This window comes from Solanum lycopersicum, chromosome 7, assembly GCF_036512215.1.
Source record: "Solanum lycopersicum chromosome 7, SLM_r2.1".
NCBI classification, from domain to species: domain Eukaryota; kingdom Viridiplantae; phylum Streptophyta; class Magnoliopsida; order Solanales; family Solanaceae; genus Solanum; species Solanum lycopersicum.
The window spans coordinates 59,507,141-59,528,550 of record NC_090806.1 but is presented as its reverse complement, the minus strand read 5'-3'; the positions used below and the strand labels follow the sequence as shown (position 1 = coordinate 59,528,550).

The following is a 21,410-nucleotide window of genomic DNA, read 5'->3' as shown; positions in this document are numbered from 1 at the left end:
GATACATCTTGGTTGCACCCGGATGTATAGAATACCTTGAACTATGATCCTCTGTCAGAATAGTGTTGATCAAATCATCGACGCGGGGTACACATACCCTTCCCTTAATCCTCAAAACACCTTCCTCATCGATTGTTGCTTCCTTAGCCTCTCCTCGCAACACCTTATCTTGGATTCTGCTTAGTTTCTCATCATCAAACTGTTTTCCCTTAATCTTGTCAAGGAAGGAAGATCTTTCCTCCACACAAGCTAAAAATCCTCCCTTCTCATTTACTTCTAATCTCATAAGGTCGTTAGCCAGAATCTGGACTTCTCTAGCCAATGGGCGTCTAGAAGCTTGCAAGTGAGCTAGACTTCCCATGCTTCCCGCCTTTCTACTTAAAGCATCCGCTACAACATTCGCCTTCCCCGGATGATACAAGATAGTGATGTCGTAGTCCTTCAGTAGTTCCATCCATCTCCTCTGTCTCAAGTTCAAATCTTTCTGAGTAAAGACATACTGAAGGCTACGATGATCCGTGTAGACCTCACACTTAACCCCATATAGATAGTGTCTCCATTGCTTTAATGCAAACACTACCGCGGCCAATTCCAAATCATGAGTTGGATAGTTACGTTCATACACTTTTAATTATCTTGAAGCATAAGCAATCACATTCTTCTCTTGCATTAGCACTGCACCCAAACCCGAATAGGATGCATCACAATAGACAATGAAATTCTTACCTTCCACTGGCAAGGTGAGAATTGGTGCAGTAGTCAACAGAGTCTTGAGCTTCTGAAAGCTTTCCTCACATTCGTCCAACCATGCAAATGGAACATTCTGCTTAGTCAAGTTCGTCAATTGGAAAGCAATAGAAGAGAATCCCTTGACAAATCGGCGGTAGTAGCTAGCTAACCCAACGAAGCTCCTTATTTCTGACACATTAGTAGGTCTTACCCAATTCTTCACTGTCTCAATCTTAGAAGGATCTACCATCACTCCATCCTTAGAAACCACGTGCCCCAAGAAGGACACTGCATCTAGCCAAAACTCACACTTAGAGAACTTGGCATAAAGCTTTTTCTCCCTCAACATTTCCAATACCATTCTCAAATGCTCTTCATGTTCCTTCTTACTCTTTGAGTATACCAATATATCATCAATAAATACGATCACAAATAGATCCAGATATGGCTTAAAAATCCCGTTCATCAAGCTCATGAACGCAGCAGGGGCATTCGTAAGACCAAAAGACATCACTACAAATTCGTAATGCCCATACCTCGTTCGAAAAGCAGTCTTTGGCACATCCGTTGCCCGTATTTTCAATTGATGATAACCGGATCGCAAGTCAATCTTAGAGAAGACACAAGCACCTTGTAACTGATCGAACAAGTCATCAATGCGAGGAAGAGGATACTTGTTCTTAATAGTTACCTTGTTCAATTGCCGGTAGTCTATGCACATCCGAAAACTCCCATCCTTCTTCTTTACAAACAAAACCGGAGCACCCCAAGGAGATGCACTTGGTCTAATGAAGCCTTTGCTCAACAACTCTTGAAGTTGGGCTTTTAACTCTCTTAACTCCGCGGGAGCCATTCTATAAGGGGGTATAGAAATGGGGCGAGTACCCAGTTCAAGATCAATACAGAAGTCAATGTCCCTATCTGGTGGCATACCAGGAAGATCTGCAGGGAACACATCCAGAAACTCACGGACCACCGAAACCGACTCAATCGAAGGCACTTGGGTAGTGTCATCCTTGAGATGTGCCAAGAAAGCTAAACACCCTTTACTAACCATTTTCTTAGCACGAAGAAAGAAGATGATACGCACCGGATTGGAAGTGTAGTCACCCTCCCACACTAACGGATCTGTCCCAGGCTTGGCTAACGTCACCGTTTTAGCATTACAATCCAAGATCGCAAATTGCGGAGAAAGCTAAGTCATACCCAGAATTACATCAAAATCAACCATTTCTAAGATAACCAAATCTACATAAGTGTTTCTCCCCACAAAGTTCACCAAACAAGACCTATATACCTTTTCAACTACCACAGACTCACCCACCGGAGTAGAAACACGAATAGGCATGTCAAGTAATTCGCAATGTAAATTTAGACCATTAGCAAATGAGGAAGATACATAAGAAAATGTGGATCCAGGATCAAACAATACAGAAGCCATGCAATCACAAATCAAAAGATTACCTGTGATGACAGCATCTGATGTCTCCGCTTCAGATCTCCCAGGAAAAGCGTAGCAATGGGCCCCATTACTTGTCTGTCCGTTGCCCCTACCATGTTGTGATGTAGTGGCTCCAGTTTGCCCATCACTCCGGCCGTTTTGGTGACTACCATTACCTCGACCACCACGTCCTCCAGAATGACGGCCTCTACCATGACCACCTCTACCTCTAGCCATTGGGGGTCTATAACTCTGTTTTGGACAATTCCTCCTAATATGTCCAGTCTCTCCACATCCATAACACTCTCTGGATTCAAGCATGGGTCTCTCAGAGAAGTGTTGACCGGTCTGAGGTGGTCCCCCAACTACAGTCTGTAGTGAAGACTGAATGGGTCGAACTGAGTAACCTCCGGAACCCTGTCCTCTAGAGTAAGAACCATTAAACTCACCTCCCTTTCGAAACCTCTTTGATGTCGATGCCATGGTGAATTCATCTGGCTTCACTCCTTCCACCTCTACCACGAAATCTACCACTTCTTGGAAGGATTTTGCCGTAGCCGCTACCTGTAAGGCTGAAATCCGCAACTCTGACCTCAACCCCTTCACAAAACGACGAATCCGCTCTTGTGGACTGAAACAAAGTTGGGTGGCATATCTGGATAGTGCACGAAACTTAGCCTCATATGCATTGACCGACATCCTACCTTGCTTTAGGCTCAAGAACTCATCCCTTTTCCTATCCCTCAAAGTCCGGGGGATATACTTCTCCATAAACAAGCTAGAGAATGAGGCCCAAGTCATAGGTGGTACCTCTGTTGGTTGACACTCAACATGTGATCGCCACCACATTTTGGCGTTCCCTTGAAACTGATAACTCACGAACTCAACACCAAACCGTTCTACTATACCCATCTTGTGTAGTAGCTCATGACAGTCAACCAGAAAATCGTAAGCATCCTCAGACTCAGCACCCTTGAAGACTGGAGGTTTCAATTTCAAGAACTTACTGAAAAGTTCATGCTGATCACTTGTCATTATAGGCCCAGTAGTCAGACGAGGAAATGTGCCTATTTCCAATGGTACATCCATGCGGGGAGCCATAGTAGCCGCACGTTGTACCTCCGGAGCCTGAGGTGCTGGTGCAGAAAACACTGGAGGTGCTTGACCTTGATCAGATAACCCACTAAGATAAGCAAGAACCTGATTGATCATGTCTGGGGTAGGTTGGGGAGGCAATCCCTCATTCTGTACTTGTTCAGTTTCCCCTTCCTCACCCTCTCTTACTACTCCTTCAGTCGGTGGAGGAGTCACTGCCCTAGTATCAGATGGTCTAGGTGCTCGTCCTCTTCCTCTAGAGGACGTCCTCTCACGACCTCTCCCACGGCCTCTTGCCGTTGTTCTTCCTCGAGCTACAGCCCTAGTGGCTGGCTCAGACGCTTCTTGTCTTGCCGATGTTGATGTTGGCGCAGTCGTTGCTCTAGTTCTAACCATCTGCGAAATAGAGTGAAGATGGTCAGATACCAATTTGTATCACCTAGATACCAATTGGATCCAAGTAATAGCACGAAAGAAAGAATGAAAGAATGGAATTTTCCTAAAGTCTTATAGCTTCTCAAAGAAAAGTAAAGGCGTCCCCCTACCGTTCCTTAAGACTCTACTAGACTCGTTCTTGTGTGATGAGACCAACGAACCTAATGCTCTGATACCAAGTTTGTCACGACCCAAATCCGGGCCGCGACTGGCACCCACACTTACCCTCCTATGTGAGCGAACCAACCAATCTAAACCTTAACATTTCAATGTAATATCAACATAAAGTAACGCGGAAGACTTAAACTCATTAATAAAATCAATTCAATACTTCTAAAATCCAACATCTATTATTTCCCAAAATCTGGAAGTCATCACCACAAGAACATCTACGATCAAATGACTAAACTAAGAGTATTCTAAAAGCTAAAAATACATAAGAAGCTAGTCCATGCCGGAAGTTCAAGGCATCAAGACTTGAAGAAGAAGATCCAGTCCAAGCTAGAAGCATTAGCTCACCCTGAATTTTCGATGTAGTAAGACTGGCTTGAATTACTGTTGAGTCGAAGACGACGGCACGTTTGCTGCACCCCACAAATAAACAAGAAGAAAACATAAAAGTAGGGGTCAGTACAAAACACGGGTACTGAGTAGATATCATCGGCCAACTCAAAATAGAAAACAGTATATACCAAGTAATATCATAAAATCAACTATGATACTCAACATGTAGCAACAACAAGTACTATATCATTAACAATTACCATCAAGTTCACACATGAGGACTCAAGCCTCAATACCATACTCATTTGGGAATTATGTTCATTAGGTTGAGTATATTAACATCTTTCAAGATTCATTATCTTTATTTCTCTTGTGTCGGTACGTGACACTCCGCTCCTCATATTCATTAATCCTCTTGTGTCGGTACGTGACACTCCGATCCCCTACTACTATGTGTCGGAACGTGACACTTCGATCCCCTAAATCTACGTGTCGGTTCGTGACACCCGATCCCCTAAATCTACGTGTCGGTTCGTGACACCCGATCCCCTAATTCTACGTGTCGGTTCGTGACACCCGATCCCCTAATTCTACGTGTCGGTTCGTGACACCCGATCCCCTAATCTCATTCTATCAATTCATCAAGCCTTCTTCCTTACCAAGGCATCATCAATCTCATTACTTTAGTTCATCAAGCCTTCTTTCATACCAAGGCATCATCAATAACAAGAGATTAGGTTTTTATCAAGATTTGGGATTCAATAGCTTCATCATGCTTAATTCATCACAATCATATAACCACATTCATGCATGCATACAATTAAGCACATAGAAGGGTTTACAATACTACCCAATACATATCATTCTCTATTAAGAGTTTACTATGAAAACATGAAACCATAACCTACCTCCACCGAAGAATTGCGATCAACAAGCTACCTTCTCAGAATCCTTGCTATCCTCTTCGTTTCTCTCTCTCTCTACTCGTTCTCTTTCTTTTTCTGTCTCTCTTTGTTCTTTCTTATTTTTCTTATTCAAACCCTCTTTCTTTTACCCTAATTAACATATAATCAAGTGTAAAGGATGGCAATAATAACCCACTAGTTAACTTAAGGTTACCTCTTTTAACCCCCAAGTAATTAGACTTATTAACATTAACCCACCACTTTATAATTAAAGTAGGAAACAGTCCAAAACGCCCCTTAAATAAATTAACAGAAATCTGACCCAGCCTGGGATTGCGTAGCCCGTGACGGGCCGTCGTGCCTGCGACGGTCAGTCCTGCTGTCCGTCACATGCTACAGAAACTCGATTTTAAGTGAATGGCCTGTGACGGGCCGTCGAGCCTGCGACGGTCTGTCCTGCCACTCCGTCACGAAGTTCAGAGAGTCAATTTTCAGTACCCAATTTCAGATTTTCTAAGTGTTTTGAAACGAGACCCTGCGACGGTCCGTCGTGCCCATGACAGTCCGTCGTGGGGTCCGTCGCTTCTGCCAGTTTTTCCAGAATTGAAGTCTGCTACTCAAAACGACTAAACAGGTCGTTACAGTTTAATTTGTTTTTTATTATAAAATAGAGTTCGGTAGATGAAGTGTTTCGTAACAACAAAAGAGAGTAAATTATACCCGATATATCCTTTAACATTAAAGAACAAAAATGTCCTTTGAATTACCATACATCTTGATATGGCACATATTTAGATTTTAGTAAGAAACTTTACATATTCCCAACTTTAACCAATCTAATTTTAATTGACGTTATGTATATCATCAATTTTTAAATGACTTTTACAATTCCAAACTTGTAATTATAAATACCAAAAAATTATCTTCAAAATCACTTTATATTAATGCATACACTTAGTTATTCCAATGTATAATTGTTGATGAATGATTATTTGGTGGATGTAATTACATTAACACATTGTTCAACACAATTACTTTTTGTTGACGCACATGCTTTGTTATTCTAATGTATAATTATTGATGGATAATTGTTGATGAATGTAATTGTTCATCACATATGCAATAAAAAAGAGATTGATCTGTTTATGATTTTGCTAGTTATTGAGGAAGTTCCTCTATTCTTATAAACTAGAACTATTTCTCTCTTTAATTTTTGTTATTTAAAAGTTTTAGAATATTATTGTTTTTAGTCTACTCTATTTTATTTTATTTTCGAAGTCATTAGCTAATTTGGTGTTACTCTTTCTCTTTTGATTACTTAATTTTATGAATAACTATTTATACATATTGTAACTGTATTTAAATAATTTACAAATATTTATACTAAGTAACGTGCAATACAAATATATTTTTTATTCTAAAATTCAATTTTTTAAGTATGCATACATTTTGTAGTAATTACAATATACAAGGGACAAACGTGCAACGCACGTTATCAGAAAATAGTATTATTATAAGTAGGAAGCTCCTAACTTACAAGTTGAATTACTATTTTGTCCTTATTTTATCCCTAAATTAAATTAAATATTAATATATAATTAATTTAATATTAAATAATCATATTTAAATACATGCATCTAGACACAATGGTTTAAATTCTAATTATTTACATACTAAGTAATAATTATATTATATTATACTAAATACTAAAAATAAGGTGTAAAGTCAAACTTTGAAAGACAAAAATATTTTATAAAAATTTGTTAGAAATTATTTCATAGGAAATTGTTAAAAATTACTTTTTTTAAAAAAATAAAAATTATCTATTCTTTCTCTATAATTAATGTGGTTAAATGATTAAATTTGTTATCCTCTCTCTTTAGTTAGTATAATTAAATGTGTTGAATTCTTAGTAAAAACAATCACCTTTCCTCTGTCCCATTTCTAAGATCACTTAACTTCTGAAAATTAACTTAAACAACTCTTCACCTTTTCATCTTATCCAATGAATCTCTTTAGCTATATATATATATCATGAAAAAATAATTTTTCTTTACCACTTGCCTCGTGTTGATGTGAATCATTAGGCAATTTTTAGGTACTTTTTTTTTTGTTTTGAATTATTAATATTTGTTGATCCTCATTAGAATGATATTTTGTATCATAAATTTTATCTTTACCATTTTAGATTTTTTTTTGGTTACGAGAAAAAAAAAACTCTACTCCTTGTGTATTTTTTTTACTATATATATTGTTATAATAAAAGTGTTAAGAATGATATGAATGTTGTATTTATTCTTATCTGTTTAATTTTTTTGTATTCTTTACCGATTATACTTCTTTAATATAATCTTCTATGAAATTATGAATGTTATAAGTCTATTTTTATTAGTGCTGAAATTACTAATTTATGACATTTAGATTCGTTTTTAAATGTACTTTTATATTATTTATTTACTTTTATCTTTTCTTACTAATATAGTTTCTTTAAGTAGCTACATATTTGTGCACTTACTAATATGGAGCGTAATGAGAGATTATTAAGGATAAGTCATATCGATATATTCATATTATTAGATGCTATAGTAATATAATTATTTTTTCATATTTCTTGCTTGATTGTCAATATACTATTCGATTATTATGAATTTTATTTAATGAATAAAATATAAACAGGTAAAACTAATATTTCTAATTTCAACATTATATAATAATTCAACTTTATAATAATTGTATGGGACAAATGTGCAACGCACTTTTCGCTAGTATATATATATATATATATCACCTTCTCGAAACTCCACTTATGAGCACGGATTACGATGTTGCAGCAGCAGCTTTATTAGTACTAGTTACATTTCGAAGACTTTGTTAATGTACATGTAAAATGATGTTTACAACTTTTCGACAGGGAAACCAGTAACAGGTTTTAATTCTGATGCCAATGAACGAAGTTGGTCTATTTCTTGTTGGGTTAGTCTCCAACCCAATGCACCACCAAATTCTTTAGCCTGCTCTGCATTTTTGGCTCCTGGGATGGGAACAACATTCTCCTGTGCAATCAACCAATTCAGGACCACCTGTCAACCAAAACATCATATATAATCATTTCAGTGAATAATGGGTCCATCTATACCCCTTTTTTCTAATAGGTGCATCCATTTCTACCCTTCTCCTTGATCCAAACTAGCTCATGATTACATGCACCTAAACCGCACATCGCTAAAAGACGACAAAGTAACTTATAGCTTCTACTATGATTGCATTCCAAACAAAGCTACACCTGAAGAATTAAGCTAGCGAAATCATGAGATTTTCGAGAAACAAGGAAGATATACCTGCGTTGAAGTCTTATTGTAGCTTTCTCCAATCTCCTTTATTCTATTTATGAGTGGCTGCAACTGCAAGTGCGCAAAAGTTCTTGAGCCATAAGAAGTGAAATTCTTAATAATCTCTAGTTATATAGTAAAAGCCCTTACTTTGGTAAGAACTTCAGGAGTATAGATCTGTCCGCGAGGGCCAGTGGGAGGATTTTCTGGAGTATATTTTCCAGTCAAAGCTCCTGCATTATAAGTTGGGAAATGTAACGAGTTTGGGCCGCATAATCCAAAGAAAAGTTGACGTGAATTTTCTTACTTTTAACTTGAAACAGAAAGCAATTAAGATGCTGAAACATGTCATTATCAGGGCACAACATTAAGTTATTTAAAGCAAATTGCATAGCATACTAGTACATGAAAAAAGCATTGCAGAATCCTTGCATTTAATCGAGAAGACAGGTATGACATAAGAGTTATAACAGACTTCCTACGCCAATAAGATGGCTGGAGAGTGGAAGGGGTGTAGTTTCCGTCATTTCCTCCGTTCAAAACTGATACAAAAGTCTGAAACCAACTGGTTGTATTCCGTAACCCCTTTACCTAGGCTCATTAGCAATTTTCTCACTGCGATGCATGGTCGTTTGGAAAGAATATTAACTATGTTATTGTAAGTTAAACTTTGGTGCAAAAATAACTGGGACAGTAGACGGTTGCTATAGGGAGGAATTTTTAGCTAGTCTATATACATTTTCAGTAAAAATTATTTACATGTGAGATGACATAAATCATTAATACACAGGGCTGACAAAAGTGTAGGAAACCAGCTTCCAAATTTTTGTTCAATAACAGCATAAAACCTCATTAACTATTTATTTCATGCCTGGTTCAACGAGGCCATAAATCGGGTCATTCTAGAACACATCTTCACAAGAAAACAGTTGTATCAGGTTTTACCTTGAGCAATGGGTGAATATGCAATCAACGTGACTCCCAATTCATCACAGGCGGCCTTGACACCATTTTGCTCTGGCAACCTGTATATCAGACTATAATTGACTTGATTTGAAGCTAGTGGAATACCTCTCCCCTTCAGCTGCTCATATGCATCGCGAAGACGCTTTTCTGAAACAAGAAATACTTCCATCGGCCAAATATTGTATGTAGCTGGCAATTTTTTATTCTTTATTTTTGGAAAAAGAGGACAATGCTTAGTTAATTTGACAGTCATATTTTCATAATACCCTTAATAAGAAAACAATCGGAAATATTATCGTGCGGGGGAGAATAAGATTAGTCATCAAAAGGACTGTCCAATTATTTGATTGACTAGACACGAGTCACGAGTGTACCACTATAGTTAGATACTCCCACAGCTTTTACAAGGCCCTGCTCCACTGCATCTCCTAAACCGTCAATATAACCTGAAAAAAGGATTTTCTGATTGACTAAGCTTTGTCTATGTTAAATGTGAATTACAAGCTAAATCTTTGTTAAAGAAAAGCATCTTATTAGTTGAAATGAACAAGGCATCAGACATGACAAACCTTCATTTCCCCATATTCCTGGCCTGAGAATTAGACAATAAAAGCTTTTATCAGCTATTGACTGTTTGCTTAAGAAAATTATCCGAAGAAGTGCGCTAAAGTAGCGTACCAGTGAAGTTGATAAAGATCAACTGAAGAAAGTTCCATACGTGCAAGAGAATCTTTTAGGGCCGCTAGGACACTTTGACGACCAAGCCTCCATGGTAATGCAGCAAATTTAGTTGCAACAACAACCTCCACCTCTGGATCTTTTTCTTTTCTTTCCTTGATGAATCTGAAACAAAACATTAAATTATATTGGAGAAACAACAAATGTGAAGAACATGCAAATTGATATTCTTTTGTCCACAAGTAAAAATAATGAAGATTTAGAAGAACTCAAAGCTCACCTTCCTAGTAGTGTTTCAGAATTTATCGCACCGAATGAAAACTGCAAGTAGAGGGAAATAGTTGTTTTCTCGTGATTGTCCACTTCTTTGCACAATTTAGCAGACTAAGAAATAGCCAAAGTAAAGAACTATTTCCTCACCCTTGAACCATAAACCTCAGCAGTATCGATGAATGTGATTCCAGAATCAATGCTAGCATCAAAAGCAGTCTTTGCAGCCTTAAGTTTCTTATCTGTCATCATTCCAGTAAAAAAAAGAGTTAAACATATTGGTTATGATAATGGAGAAAGAGTGGCTGACATTTATCTTCAAAAGAAAAAAAGAGGGTGTTAGGATCGCATGACCTTCCAACACCCGCTTCATGCATCATGTTGCTCGACTCTGATACCACTTGGTAGGATCAAGCATAACTTTATTTCTTAACTAAGTCCATCAAGCAAGCGCCATGTTTGATCATGACTCCAACCCGAACCACCCCAGCCTCTTTTGGGCCTTGCCGTAGGCAAGATATTGGTGTTACCGAACAGAAGGAACCTGTTTGGTTCCACCGTATGTCCATTTTTTCATATTATGAAAATGCAAAACCTTTGCTTATTTTCTTTTCTGTTTTAAAGAAAACATACAGGCTTGGACAGCATTGGAGATTTAGCATTTCTGACAAGTAATGACTAATTGACTGACAGTTCTTCAATCCGCTGCGATCGCTGGCACTGTTATCTAAGCATATCTTCAGCCTCTAAGCACCATAGGGAAAGAACCTATCATTAAGCCCTTTCTTCATCACATACCTTATAGCACGCGCCCTTACATATGTTTAATTTTTTAGGTGCATATCTAATAGAATATCTTTGAGAAAAACTATTTTCTGTTCTCCTAGTGGAAATGTTCGGTGGTTGTTGGCAAGAAGAGAATAACAAGTATAACAGTCAGAAAGTAAAGATTTCTCGATTATTTTCCTTAACCTTCTTTTAAACTTTGGTTTAAAGGTTGCTCGCCCAAGCTCTAATAGAGCCAAACTTGTATTTGAATATTTGAAATAAAAAAGAGAAACTTTCCCTTGTTAGCCAGGATACAAGTGCACTCTTTTTTCTTAGTAAACGTGGAATAATAACTTGTTTGATCAAACTTCTAAAATCAGCTTATTTTTAAAAGCACTTTTCAAAAAAAAATTATGTTTGATGAGAAGCAGCTAGTGTTTGGTTAATTAAATTAATAAGCACTTTTGGAGAAGCAATTAGTGTTTGACCAAACTTCTAAAAAGTGCTTTAAGTATATTTCATAGAAATGCTTTTCAAAAAAGTACTTTTGGAGAAAAACTACTTTTTTAACTTCCGCAAAACAACTTGTACTGCTCGCAGAAACACTTAGTTTCTCCCATAAGCATGCTCAAACACCTTGGTTTTTTAAACTAAGCACTTTTTGAAAAGGAAAAAGAAAACACTTTTGGCCTTCCAAAATCTTGGCCAAACAGGCAATAAGCCAGAAAATCTTTTTAAGAACCTTTTTATACAAAGAGTCTTCAGGGCTTTGGTCTAGTGGTAAAAGTGTAGGGCATGATATTTAAGTCAAGGGTAGAGAGTGGGCTCATTATCCACAGAGTTTTGAGCAGTGCACCACAGGCCTCAGGTGATTTCTCTGTTAACAAAAGTAAAAAAATTGGATGAACAAACTCAGTGTAGTCCCCCAAAGTAGGGTATGGAGAGGGTAGAGTCTATGCAGACTTTATCCCTACTTCAGATGTATAGAGTTTGTTTCTGATAAACCTTCGACTCAAGAGAAACAGTGCAAAGCAGTCCAGAAAAAGAAAGGATGGAAGTACAAGAAGCAAGATAGTAAGAAAAAACAACAGAAGATCATAACAAAGCAATACTACAGCGGAACAGTACTATAATTGAAGTACAAGAAACAACAATAGTAACAAAAATTGAAGAACAAGAAACTACAAGAGTAATACTATGAGCACTAGTATGGACAAACAGCAAGACAATGCATTCCCACCTACTAACCGTATATCCTTATGCGTGTGTCCTTCACAACTTTCTATCTAAGGTCAGGTCTTTAGTAAGCTACTTAACAAGAAACAAAAGAAAGATGTGATATTTGAATTAGTAAAACGACTCATTTTAAGAGAAATGGTAGGATCCTTTACAAGGAGGAAAGAAGACATTCTAAATAAACAGAACATGACACTACTCACAACTCAGTTGTTTCTAACATGTTTATGCTGTTATAGCAATTGCAACCTCATCATCCACATTGAGGGAAAACAATGATGAAGATATTGTCACAAGCTAGAGGCCAAAATAGCTATACATTTCCTGACTATCTTCAAGTAATTAGAAAGGAAAAATAAATCTAACGACGGCAGTAATTCCAGTAGCAACAGTAACTAATATCAATATATTTTATCATAGGAAACATAAGTAGGAATGCGCCTGGTCCTTAAGAGATGACGTGTTTTTTTTGCTTTGCAGGAGGTCCACAAGTATAATAACAGTTGTATTTTTTCTGCTTTGCAGGATATTCTCAACTCCACTTTCTCGGAACTCTTTACTATCCAAGAGAAAACATCTATGCGATGAGTATATCCTTCTCTATCTGTTGCAGGTCAAGGTCTTCTTCTTTGTACCCTTCAAATGCAGATACATATCCTTCAAAGATAAATCTTTCACGGAGCTACTTTTTATCCTAAACATGCAATTCTCTTGGTTCAACCAAACAAGCGACTTCTCTTTCAAACTCTCAGTTTCTCATTGAAATACCACAGGTAATGTGATTAAGAAAATCACATTCAGCTGAGGGAATGAACAGATCAAGGTTACTCACGACCGTAAGATTGTCCTGATTTTATGACAGCCATGTGCTGGTGAACATTGCACAAAGTGCCATTAGGCCTCAATCCCAATTTCCTTCTTGCTTCGGAACAATTATATTGGGGCATTCCCTTCAAGCTATATGTTCAATACCCGCAAACAAGAGTATCCAGCTCTCTATGTATAATTCTCTTAAATTTCCAGAATGAATATCCTACTAAATCCTTGACTTATAAAAAATTAGAGTAATACTAAGAGATAGCAAGGGAAAAGAGGGACATAGTGTAGTACTTTAGAAATAATTCCTCCGAACCTACTAACTCTGGCTTAATCCGTGTTAAAAATTCACTAATGATCAAATAATGGATTCCAAGCAGCAATCTTAAACAGTCAAGTTTTACATGACCAAATAAGAAATGTGTACCCAAACTTAGCAGTTAGCACAGAATCAGTTCACAGGATTTAGCAATTGCAGTATTATTATAGTAAGGCACGGAAGCAAACCCTCACCAAAAAGATGTAAAAAGTTGTAAGTATAATCAACCAACTAAGCTAGTAAACAAATGAGATAATGACGATTACCCAAAATTATCAAAAAGTTTGTGATATGAAACCAAAAAAGAAGTTACCATCCCATTCGAAGTTGTTCCAATAGCTTGTGTCACCCCAAGACCAAGCCCCAATTCCAAGCTTAGTTACCTTCAAATCAGAGCCACCAAGCTTCACCTTATCTTCTTCTTCTGAGTTAAGTTTAACACTACTCTCAGCTGCTACACCTCTGATTTTCTGTTTCTGACCCCTCATTGGGCTCAAACTACACAAACACCCAATGCTCAAATGCAAAGCCATGTCGTATTAACAAAACTGTGAATCAAATTTCAACTATATGTATATCATGGATGAGGCAAGTGTTCGGTTAATGTCACTTCACGTAACTACTCTCTCTTACAATTACGAAATTTTGACACAAATTATAAGAATTAAGAGCTTTCAGGTTTATACTCTTAAAAAAATAAATTATATCAAAACATTGTTATATGCGAAAAGTTAGAAAATAAAAAATTGCTTTATAACTGTTCTACAAAAACAGAGAAAAAAAAACAAAACAGATATCATATATATATATATATATACATGCAAGTGTTGAACCACACACAAGTGTAGAGTTGTCTATTTTTTAATTTTTTTTTATATATTTTAAAATTATATAAAATACGATAAATCATAATAATTGACAATGAAAATTGATATATTTCTGTAACACAAAATGAAACAAAAGAAGTAACATGTATTATTTAATTTGAAAACTATGTAATCCTATTGTCTCTTGAAATTCTATTTGTGCTACATATTTTGGGACAAGGAATGTAACATATATTATTTGAAAGAAAAAATCTGTTTGACCAATTTGGCCAGAGAATTTTTCTACGTAACTTTTACCCTTTTAGCTTTAATACCTTTTACTAAAAAAAGAAAAGAAATTTGTTTATTTTAAAATAAACAAAATATTATAATTTTAAAAATTTCTGGCCATTTAACATTTTTCTATTTGAAAATTACACTAATTAACAACTTAAAATATGTAAAAATCATATAAAAATTTAATTATCTCTTTAAATTATGCCGATGCCACATAAAGTGAGACACAAAATTATGAATATTGCACTAACACTTATATCTAGTATATATAAATAAATAATGATAGATACATAAGCCTGAAATTTAGGCCACAACATGAGAAGATTGATTTCGCTAGTGTAATGGCATTTGTTTGTACACGTCTCTTTGCAAATCCAATTCTTTCACGCCCAAAAGAATAATTAAACAAATGAAAATTTTATTTATTTTTAAAAAAGTAAATAATAAGATGAAAGCGAAGGGTTAAACGGAGTGGTGTAGGATTCTATTATAAAAAAATAATATCTGGTTCTTTTTTTTTAGACACAATAAGGAATTTATTTTTTTAAAAAAAAAAAAATCTTTTGTGAAAAAAAGTTCGGCGAGGAGAAGAGGTGTTGAATAGCAAGTTCCAAATTTTGTCTCGTTAAGATATTTATTTCTTTAACTATGAAATTCATAATTGGAGTGGTTAAAGGTTCATGTCAATGGCGACTAACTTCTAACCTATCGGGAGATAGTAGGTAGTGACTATATATTGACATGGACCTTTAACCACTCGATTATACTTTTTGTAAGGTTACCATTATACTTTTTGTAGTGATAAGGTATTGTGAAAGGAGTAGATGATGGAGTGGGTAAGAAAAATGTTTTGATTATTATATAGTGGTACTTTAATCTTTAACTTTTACCATTATACAGTCATTTCAGAATTTCAACAAGTTTCAGAATATAGATGAAATGGGAGTGGAGGTTTAAATGGGGTGGTGAAGGAATAGTAATGTCACGATCAATTATAATATGTGGCTCATTTTTTTATTTTTATAGTTACCACATTATGATTTAAATTTTGATTTATTGAGATAGATAATTAAATATCAACTGTATTCCATTATATTAATACCATTGAATTTATGATATTAGAGGAACTGAAACTTAATCATAGGCTTGAAATTTATGAAACATGAGACTTGACATATTAATTAACCTTAAGATTTAGAAATTTATTATAGAATTGAATGAGTATTGTTTAAGGCTAGATATATAGTAATATAAGTGTCTACAGGCTCGTTTGCTAAAGAATATTGTATATTTGATAGATTAGAAACGTTTTGAGACATTGTGGAAAGGAAAAACATTAGAGTATTAGCTTGCTTGACTTCAGTTTTTCAGTGGAGGTAGGTTATGATTTATTCTATGTGATAGAAAGATTCCTAATAGTGATTAATAGTTATAGAGTAATGTTGTGAAGTTTTCTATGTACTTAATTGTTGTGGTTTGAAAATTTATGTGTCGTCGAAAATCCCAAGACTCTGAACTCCTTAATCTTGAATTCGCTCTATCAAAGTGATGCATTGAATAAAGAAGTCTTGATAAAATATTGTTCATGAAGTGGAAAGTGATAATACAAAATGAATAATTAACTAGATTGTTGGATCAGATGCTACGAGCCGACACAATATGATTTGATCGGGTGCCACGTTCTGCACGACAATATTAAAGGAAAACATCTTAAAATAACTTAATGTACTCAATCTCAAAAAATGTCATTTCTCTAAAGAGTGTGACTGTGCGGTGTGGATGCATGAGTCCTCAAGTGTGTTTTTAATATTGTGACTAGTTACATACTTGTTACAATACTGTTGTCACTTGTTCATGTTGTTTGCCACCTGCTAAGTGTTATAGTTGATTTCATACTATTACTTTACTCATATTGGTTTCTATTTGAGTTGGTCGATGATATCACCTGTAGTAACACTTACTTGTATTTTTTTTGTTTGCCTTTGTGGAGTGCAATAAGCGTATTAACAACTTCTACTCGCCCTTAGCTCTATCCAATCTCCAACATATCGGGTTCTAGGGTGAATAGTCATTCTAGCTCGTGTTGAATTTTCTCGGTCATGACATGATGTCCCTAGTTTTCGAACACAAACTATTTTATTTATCTATTATGGTGTTTTTAATACTCTTGTCTATTAGACTTGGTACTTTTGGATTAAATTTCCTTAGTGTGATGACTTTTAGGTTTTGAAAAATGATATTTGATAGAATCTAGTGGAATTTCATTTTTTACATTAATAAGTTTTGAATTTTCGCATTACGATAGTATTTCGTAAGCTGAACAATCAATATGTCATAACCCAGAGGTACACCTTAGATGTAACACAACTTACTTGAACTCGAAGGAGTCTCATACAAGCCCTTAGCATACTATACCATAAGATATAAGAAATGATGCGAAATTTAAAAACTTTATCCATACAATCGAAGTCTTTTATAAAAGAAAGCGAAAGTCTAACTTGTCTCAAATAGCCATCTAATACAATCCTTGAACAAAAAATAGAGGCACAATCCTTTCACATAATTCAAACCATAAAATAACTAGAAAGAAACTACTAATGATTCATACGTCCTCGAATCTTGAGGACTCACCACAAGCTAGGAGAATAGTCAATCTAAGCTTGAACCAATAGAAGATCACCTTAAGAACTTAAACCTACACTTAAAGAAAAATGTAGAAAATATGAGTTAGTAAAAACATGCACTAAGTATGATAGCCATGCATAAAAATCTTTGAAAACAAGTTAAAACGGATATTTAGTTGAAAATCATGATCTACCAAGTTTGAAAATCATCATGTACTTTTAGTATGAAGGCATAAGCCACAAGCATATTCAATATATAAACCATCATAGCATAATAGAATCATTTCATAAGTAATCCTAAGTTATATTTATGTAATGTATAAATAAAAATCTCATAATTCCATCTACACTAAGTACCACTTTTAGTCCACCATAATCATACCATAATCATACTTATCATTCTTTATTCTCATTTTTAGTTAATACTCATTGGACAAAGAAACATTCACATTTAATAGGTCATATCAAGAAAAGCAACTCATAACAACAATCTAAGTTAAGCACTCATGTTTACATTTAGCTCTCATATCCACATTCTCGATAACATCATTATAAGCGTATTCATTTCACAAGACATTATAACATTTGAGGAACACATCATAACTATTCTCAAAGCCTACTTATACAATGCATGGATGAAGTCTCATACCTCCACCCACACTTCATAGAGCTTCTTGAGTAACCATAGTTGCATAACTCACATTTTTGTTCATGATGGAAGAATCTCTAACGGATATAGACCATGTGAGTAAATCATGGAATTCGGTATGGTCCGCATCGGAAATAGTTGGTCCACTTGCCTAAGGTAGAGCTGGTAACATTTTAGCTTAGGTGAATCCACCAGCTAATAATCTATGTGGGCACATAGTTATGGGATAAGAATATTGTCACTAGAAACCCGACCTTACATAGAAAGAGCTTTCACCTCACAATATCTACTCGGTTCTAAGCATTAAATTCCCATGGAGTAGTAAATTCTCTTTTAACATTATTACACATGAAAAGAGATGTCATTTGTCTAACGGTTCAAGGTACATCATTACACATAAAAGGAATGTCATAAGTCTACTGATTCAAGGTACATCATTAAAATAACTCATTGAATCCTCATGAAAATGATACCATTGGTCTACCGATTCAAGATTTATCATTATAATAGTTCATTGATTCATAATCAAAGGGATACCATTGATGTACCGATCCAATACAAAGCCTTAGAATGATTCATTAGTCATTTATAAAAAGATGACATTGCCTACAGATTCAAGGTTCATTAAGTCGAGATAACTTTTAGCTACACAAGAAAGGGATGCCCTTAGCCTACCGATTCAAGATATATCAATCAAGATCACTTTTATTCACACGTGAAAAGGATGTCATTGACCTACCGGTTCATTTAGGTGAGGAAAGCCTTCCACGTCATCACAATTACATTATAGTCATAATCACATTCCTCCTAGGTATTCACAAAGCATGTACATAAGCATCATGATTATACAAAATTCTCATAGTTTGACTTTCAAGGACCAATGGATCAAATTCAATCAACGCACGTAGAATTACTACATTAGGCATGGATAATAACATGATTCAAGTAATCAACTCATAACATTCATAATTCTGTAGCAATCTACATTCATCAATCAATACCTACACTTTAAGATCCGATTTGGAAAAATGGTATAATTCATGAATTCTTGAGTAATCCAACTTAAAATCATATAAAATCATTAATATATATATAAACAAACATAATTCAATCATTTAAAACGAATTTGAAAAGATTCCATGAGATTGAAGTCAAATTCTAACTTTTGGATTTTCTAGTTTCGAAATTGAGGGTTTTGGAAGGGCGCTATAGGTGAAGGATACCCATAGATGAAAAAATATCATACCTTATAGAATATTAACCACGAATTTGGGGAAAAATCTTGATTCTTCACCCCTAGCTTCATTGTTCTTCTTCTTCCTTGGAGTTCTAGAGGAGATTTTGGGAAAAAGTTGGTTATGGACTTGGGGTCTTGGGATTATGAGATATGTGAGGTGGTTAATGACTTAAAAAGTCTTATATATTTCTATTAAAACAGTATAAAATTACTATACATTAAACAAACATAATTAGGAATTTACATAAAAACCCTCACCTTAGCCGAACCTTGGGCAGACTTGCACGCACGATCCACGGTTCGTGAGTGGGTCTACGGGGTGTCCTGCAGGTCCGCATGTGGTGGTTTGAAGCTCCCCACTTGGGGTCTTGACCCATGAGACGTGGATGGACTTGTGCCCTGTAGGTCCTATCCGTGGCTCACTTGATTTGGGCAGTTTTTGGGGTTAGGCTTTAGGGTAATCCTCAAAGACCCTTGGTTGATCCTTGGGGAGTCGTACCTTCACGTTTAACCTCTAAACCCCTCATCCTAAGTAGGGGAAACCATTTTATTATTCTAACCCACACAACAAACTTTAAAATTCTCACGTAAGGCTCTAGTTTAGGCTACTAATTTTACATTAGGCTCTAGTGTAGTTTACTACTTTTCTGGAATGTTACATAACATTAGTTGGATTTGAATTCGTTGGTTTGTCTACCTAAAAGGTTAAGTGTGGTGCCATTAATAACTCGTTTTGGATCATGACATTATATCAACTTATCAAATTCAAAGTAACTATCTCAATATCATTATATATACTGAAAATGCACAAATTCCCCTTTGAATTTATCCCAAAAAATCAGTTACACATTTAGACTAGGGAAAAAGGACAAATATATCCCCAAACTTTCATAAATGGTATGTGTATATCCCTCGTTATACTTTTAGGACATCAGTACCCTTATCGTTCAAATTTTAAAACGTACGTATCCTTTACACTGACTGAGATACACGTTTCTCAATCTTAATGGCCGACCCGATATTTGTTAAACTTCTACTTAAAATTGAAAAATCCACCCGAAATTAAAGTAAAAACCCACCCAAATACTTATATCCACAACCCAAAAATATTAACCCAAATCTCCCAAATTAATTCACTTAATATCAAATTAAGCATTTTTTTAATAGCATCTTTCCCCCAATCTTCATCCTCAACAGTCAACACTAAATCCTCCAATTTCTCATCAACTTCATGAGAGGGAAGACCCATCCAACCATATTCATCCCCACATCATCCTCTATTTTCTCTTCAACTTCCTCACATGTTTCTTGATCCATTTAACCTTTTCTTTGACTAAATCAATTATTTACTCATTACCATCATCATACCTTTGTATTAGAGATTTGGTCAAATCTCACCGGAAGCTGTTGGAAGACTTTTTTTAAGAACACAACAAAGAATATAAATAGCAACATGAAACATGATTAAATATTAAGTCTTTTTCGCAAATTGTAGAAGAAAGACGTAAACAACTTCAATTTCAGTTACCAAATGCACCTGAATACATTACAACTAAAATCTTATTTTTCAATCTCCATTGCTTGTGCAGCTTTAGCTTTGGCTAATGGAGTCATCCTTGTCTTCAATTTTTTCTTCTCAACTTGAAATCCATTACCACCTTTCTTTCTTCTTGTCCTTACCATCCACCTTCATCTTGTTCTTTTTTGCTTGTAGCTTCTTCGCTAGTTTTTCTTCCTTTTTTTTTCCTCTGAAGATTGAACTCGTGCTGTTTTTTTTCGGCGATCCAAGTCATTTTTCTTCGACATTTTGGTGACGGTGTCTGCTCTCTGCGATTTGATGTTGGACTGCCTTCCAAAATTAAAAACATTATTGATTTGGGGGTTTTTGGTTGGGTATTATGTATTTGGGTGGGTTTTAAAATTAATATGGGTGGTCTTTTAATTTTGGATAAGAAATTTAACAAATATTAGATGGACTGTTAAGATTGAGACATGTGTATCTCCGTTAGTATAAAGGACATATATGTTCCAAAATTTGGACGTAAGGGTCTGGTGTTCTAAAAGTATAACGAGGGGTATATACATACCATTTACAAAAGTTTGGGGGTATTTTCCCTTTAGACTATCATAACAACCTATTACACCTTTATTACTTAAAAGTGAATTTAATACCACCCTGAAGTGTGTAACACCATTCACATAATGTGTGGTGTATTACACTCGCTACCACGTCAGCTCCATGACATAAATTATAATTTTTTTTAATCATTTTTATTTTATTTTTGTATTAATACTTTTCTTTTATT

General features: G+C 35.4%; 1 protein-coding gene, 1 long non-coding RNA gene and 1 pseudogene across 3 annotated transcripts; all 3 read right to left on the bottom strand.

Annotated features, from left to right (window-relative positions):
- Positions 1–7,780: 7,780 nt before the first annotated feature.
- LOC101252603 (NAD(P)-linked oxidoreductase superfamily protein) lies at positions 7,781–14,214 on the bottom strand. Of its 2 annotated transcripts, none has more exon segments than NM_001330703.1 (10): positions 7,781–8,189; positions 8,448–8,510; positions 8,589–8,671; positions 9,384–9,551; positions 9,779–9,850; positions 9,974–9,996; positions 10,083–10,247; positions 10,363–10,403; positions 10,503–10,594; positions 13,805–14,143. In NM_001330703.1, coding segments are annotated over 10 exon segments (1,113 nt in total). In that variant the 5' UTR covers positions 14,025–14,143; the 3' UTR covers positions 7,781–8,003.
- Positions 14,215–16,946: 2,732 nt separating this feature from the next.
- Positions 16,947–19,274, bottom strand: LOC109120749 (uncharacterized). Its single transcript, XR_002028162.3, has 2 exons — positions 19,114–19,274; positions 16,947–17,289 (listed from the first exon to the last, which is right to left on the bottom strand). It is a non-coding gene; the product is annotated as an uncharacterized lncRNA (long non-coding RNA).
- A 1,272-nt stretch (positions 19,275–20,546) lies between these two features.
- LOC109120730 (uncharacterized) lies at positions 20,547–20,910 on the bottom strand (annotated as a pseudogene).
- Between the last annotated feature and the right edge of the window lie 500 nt (positions 20,911–21,410).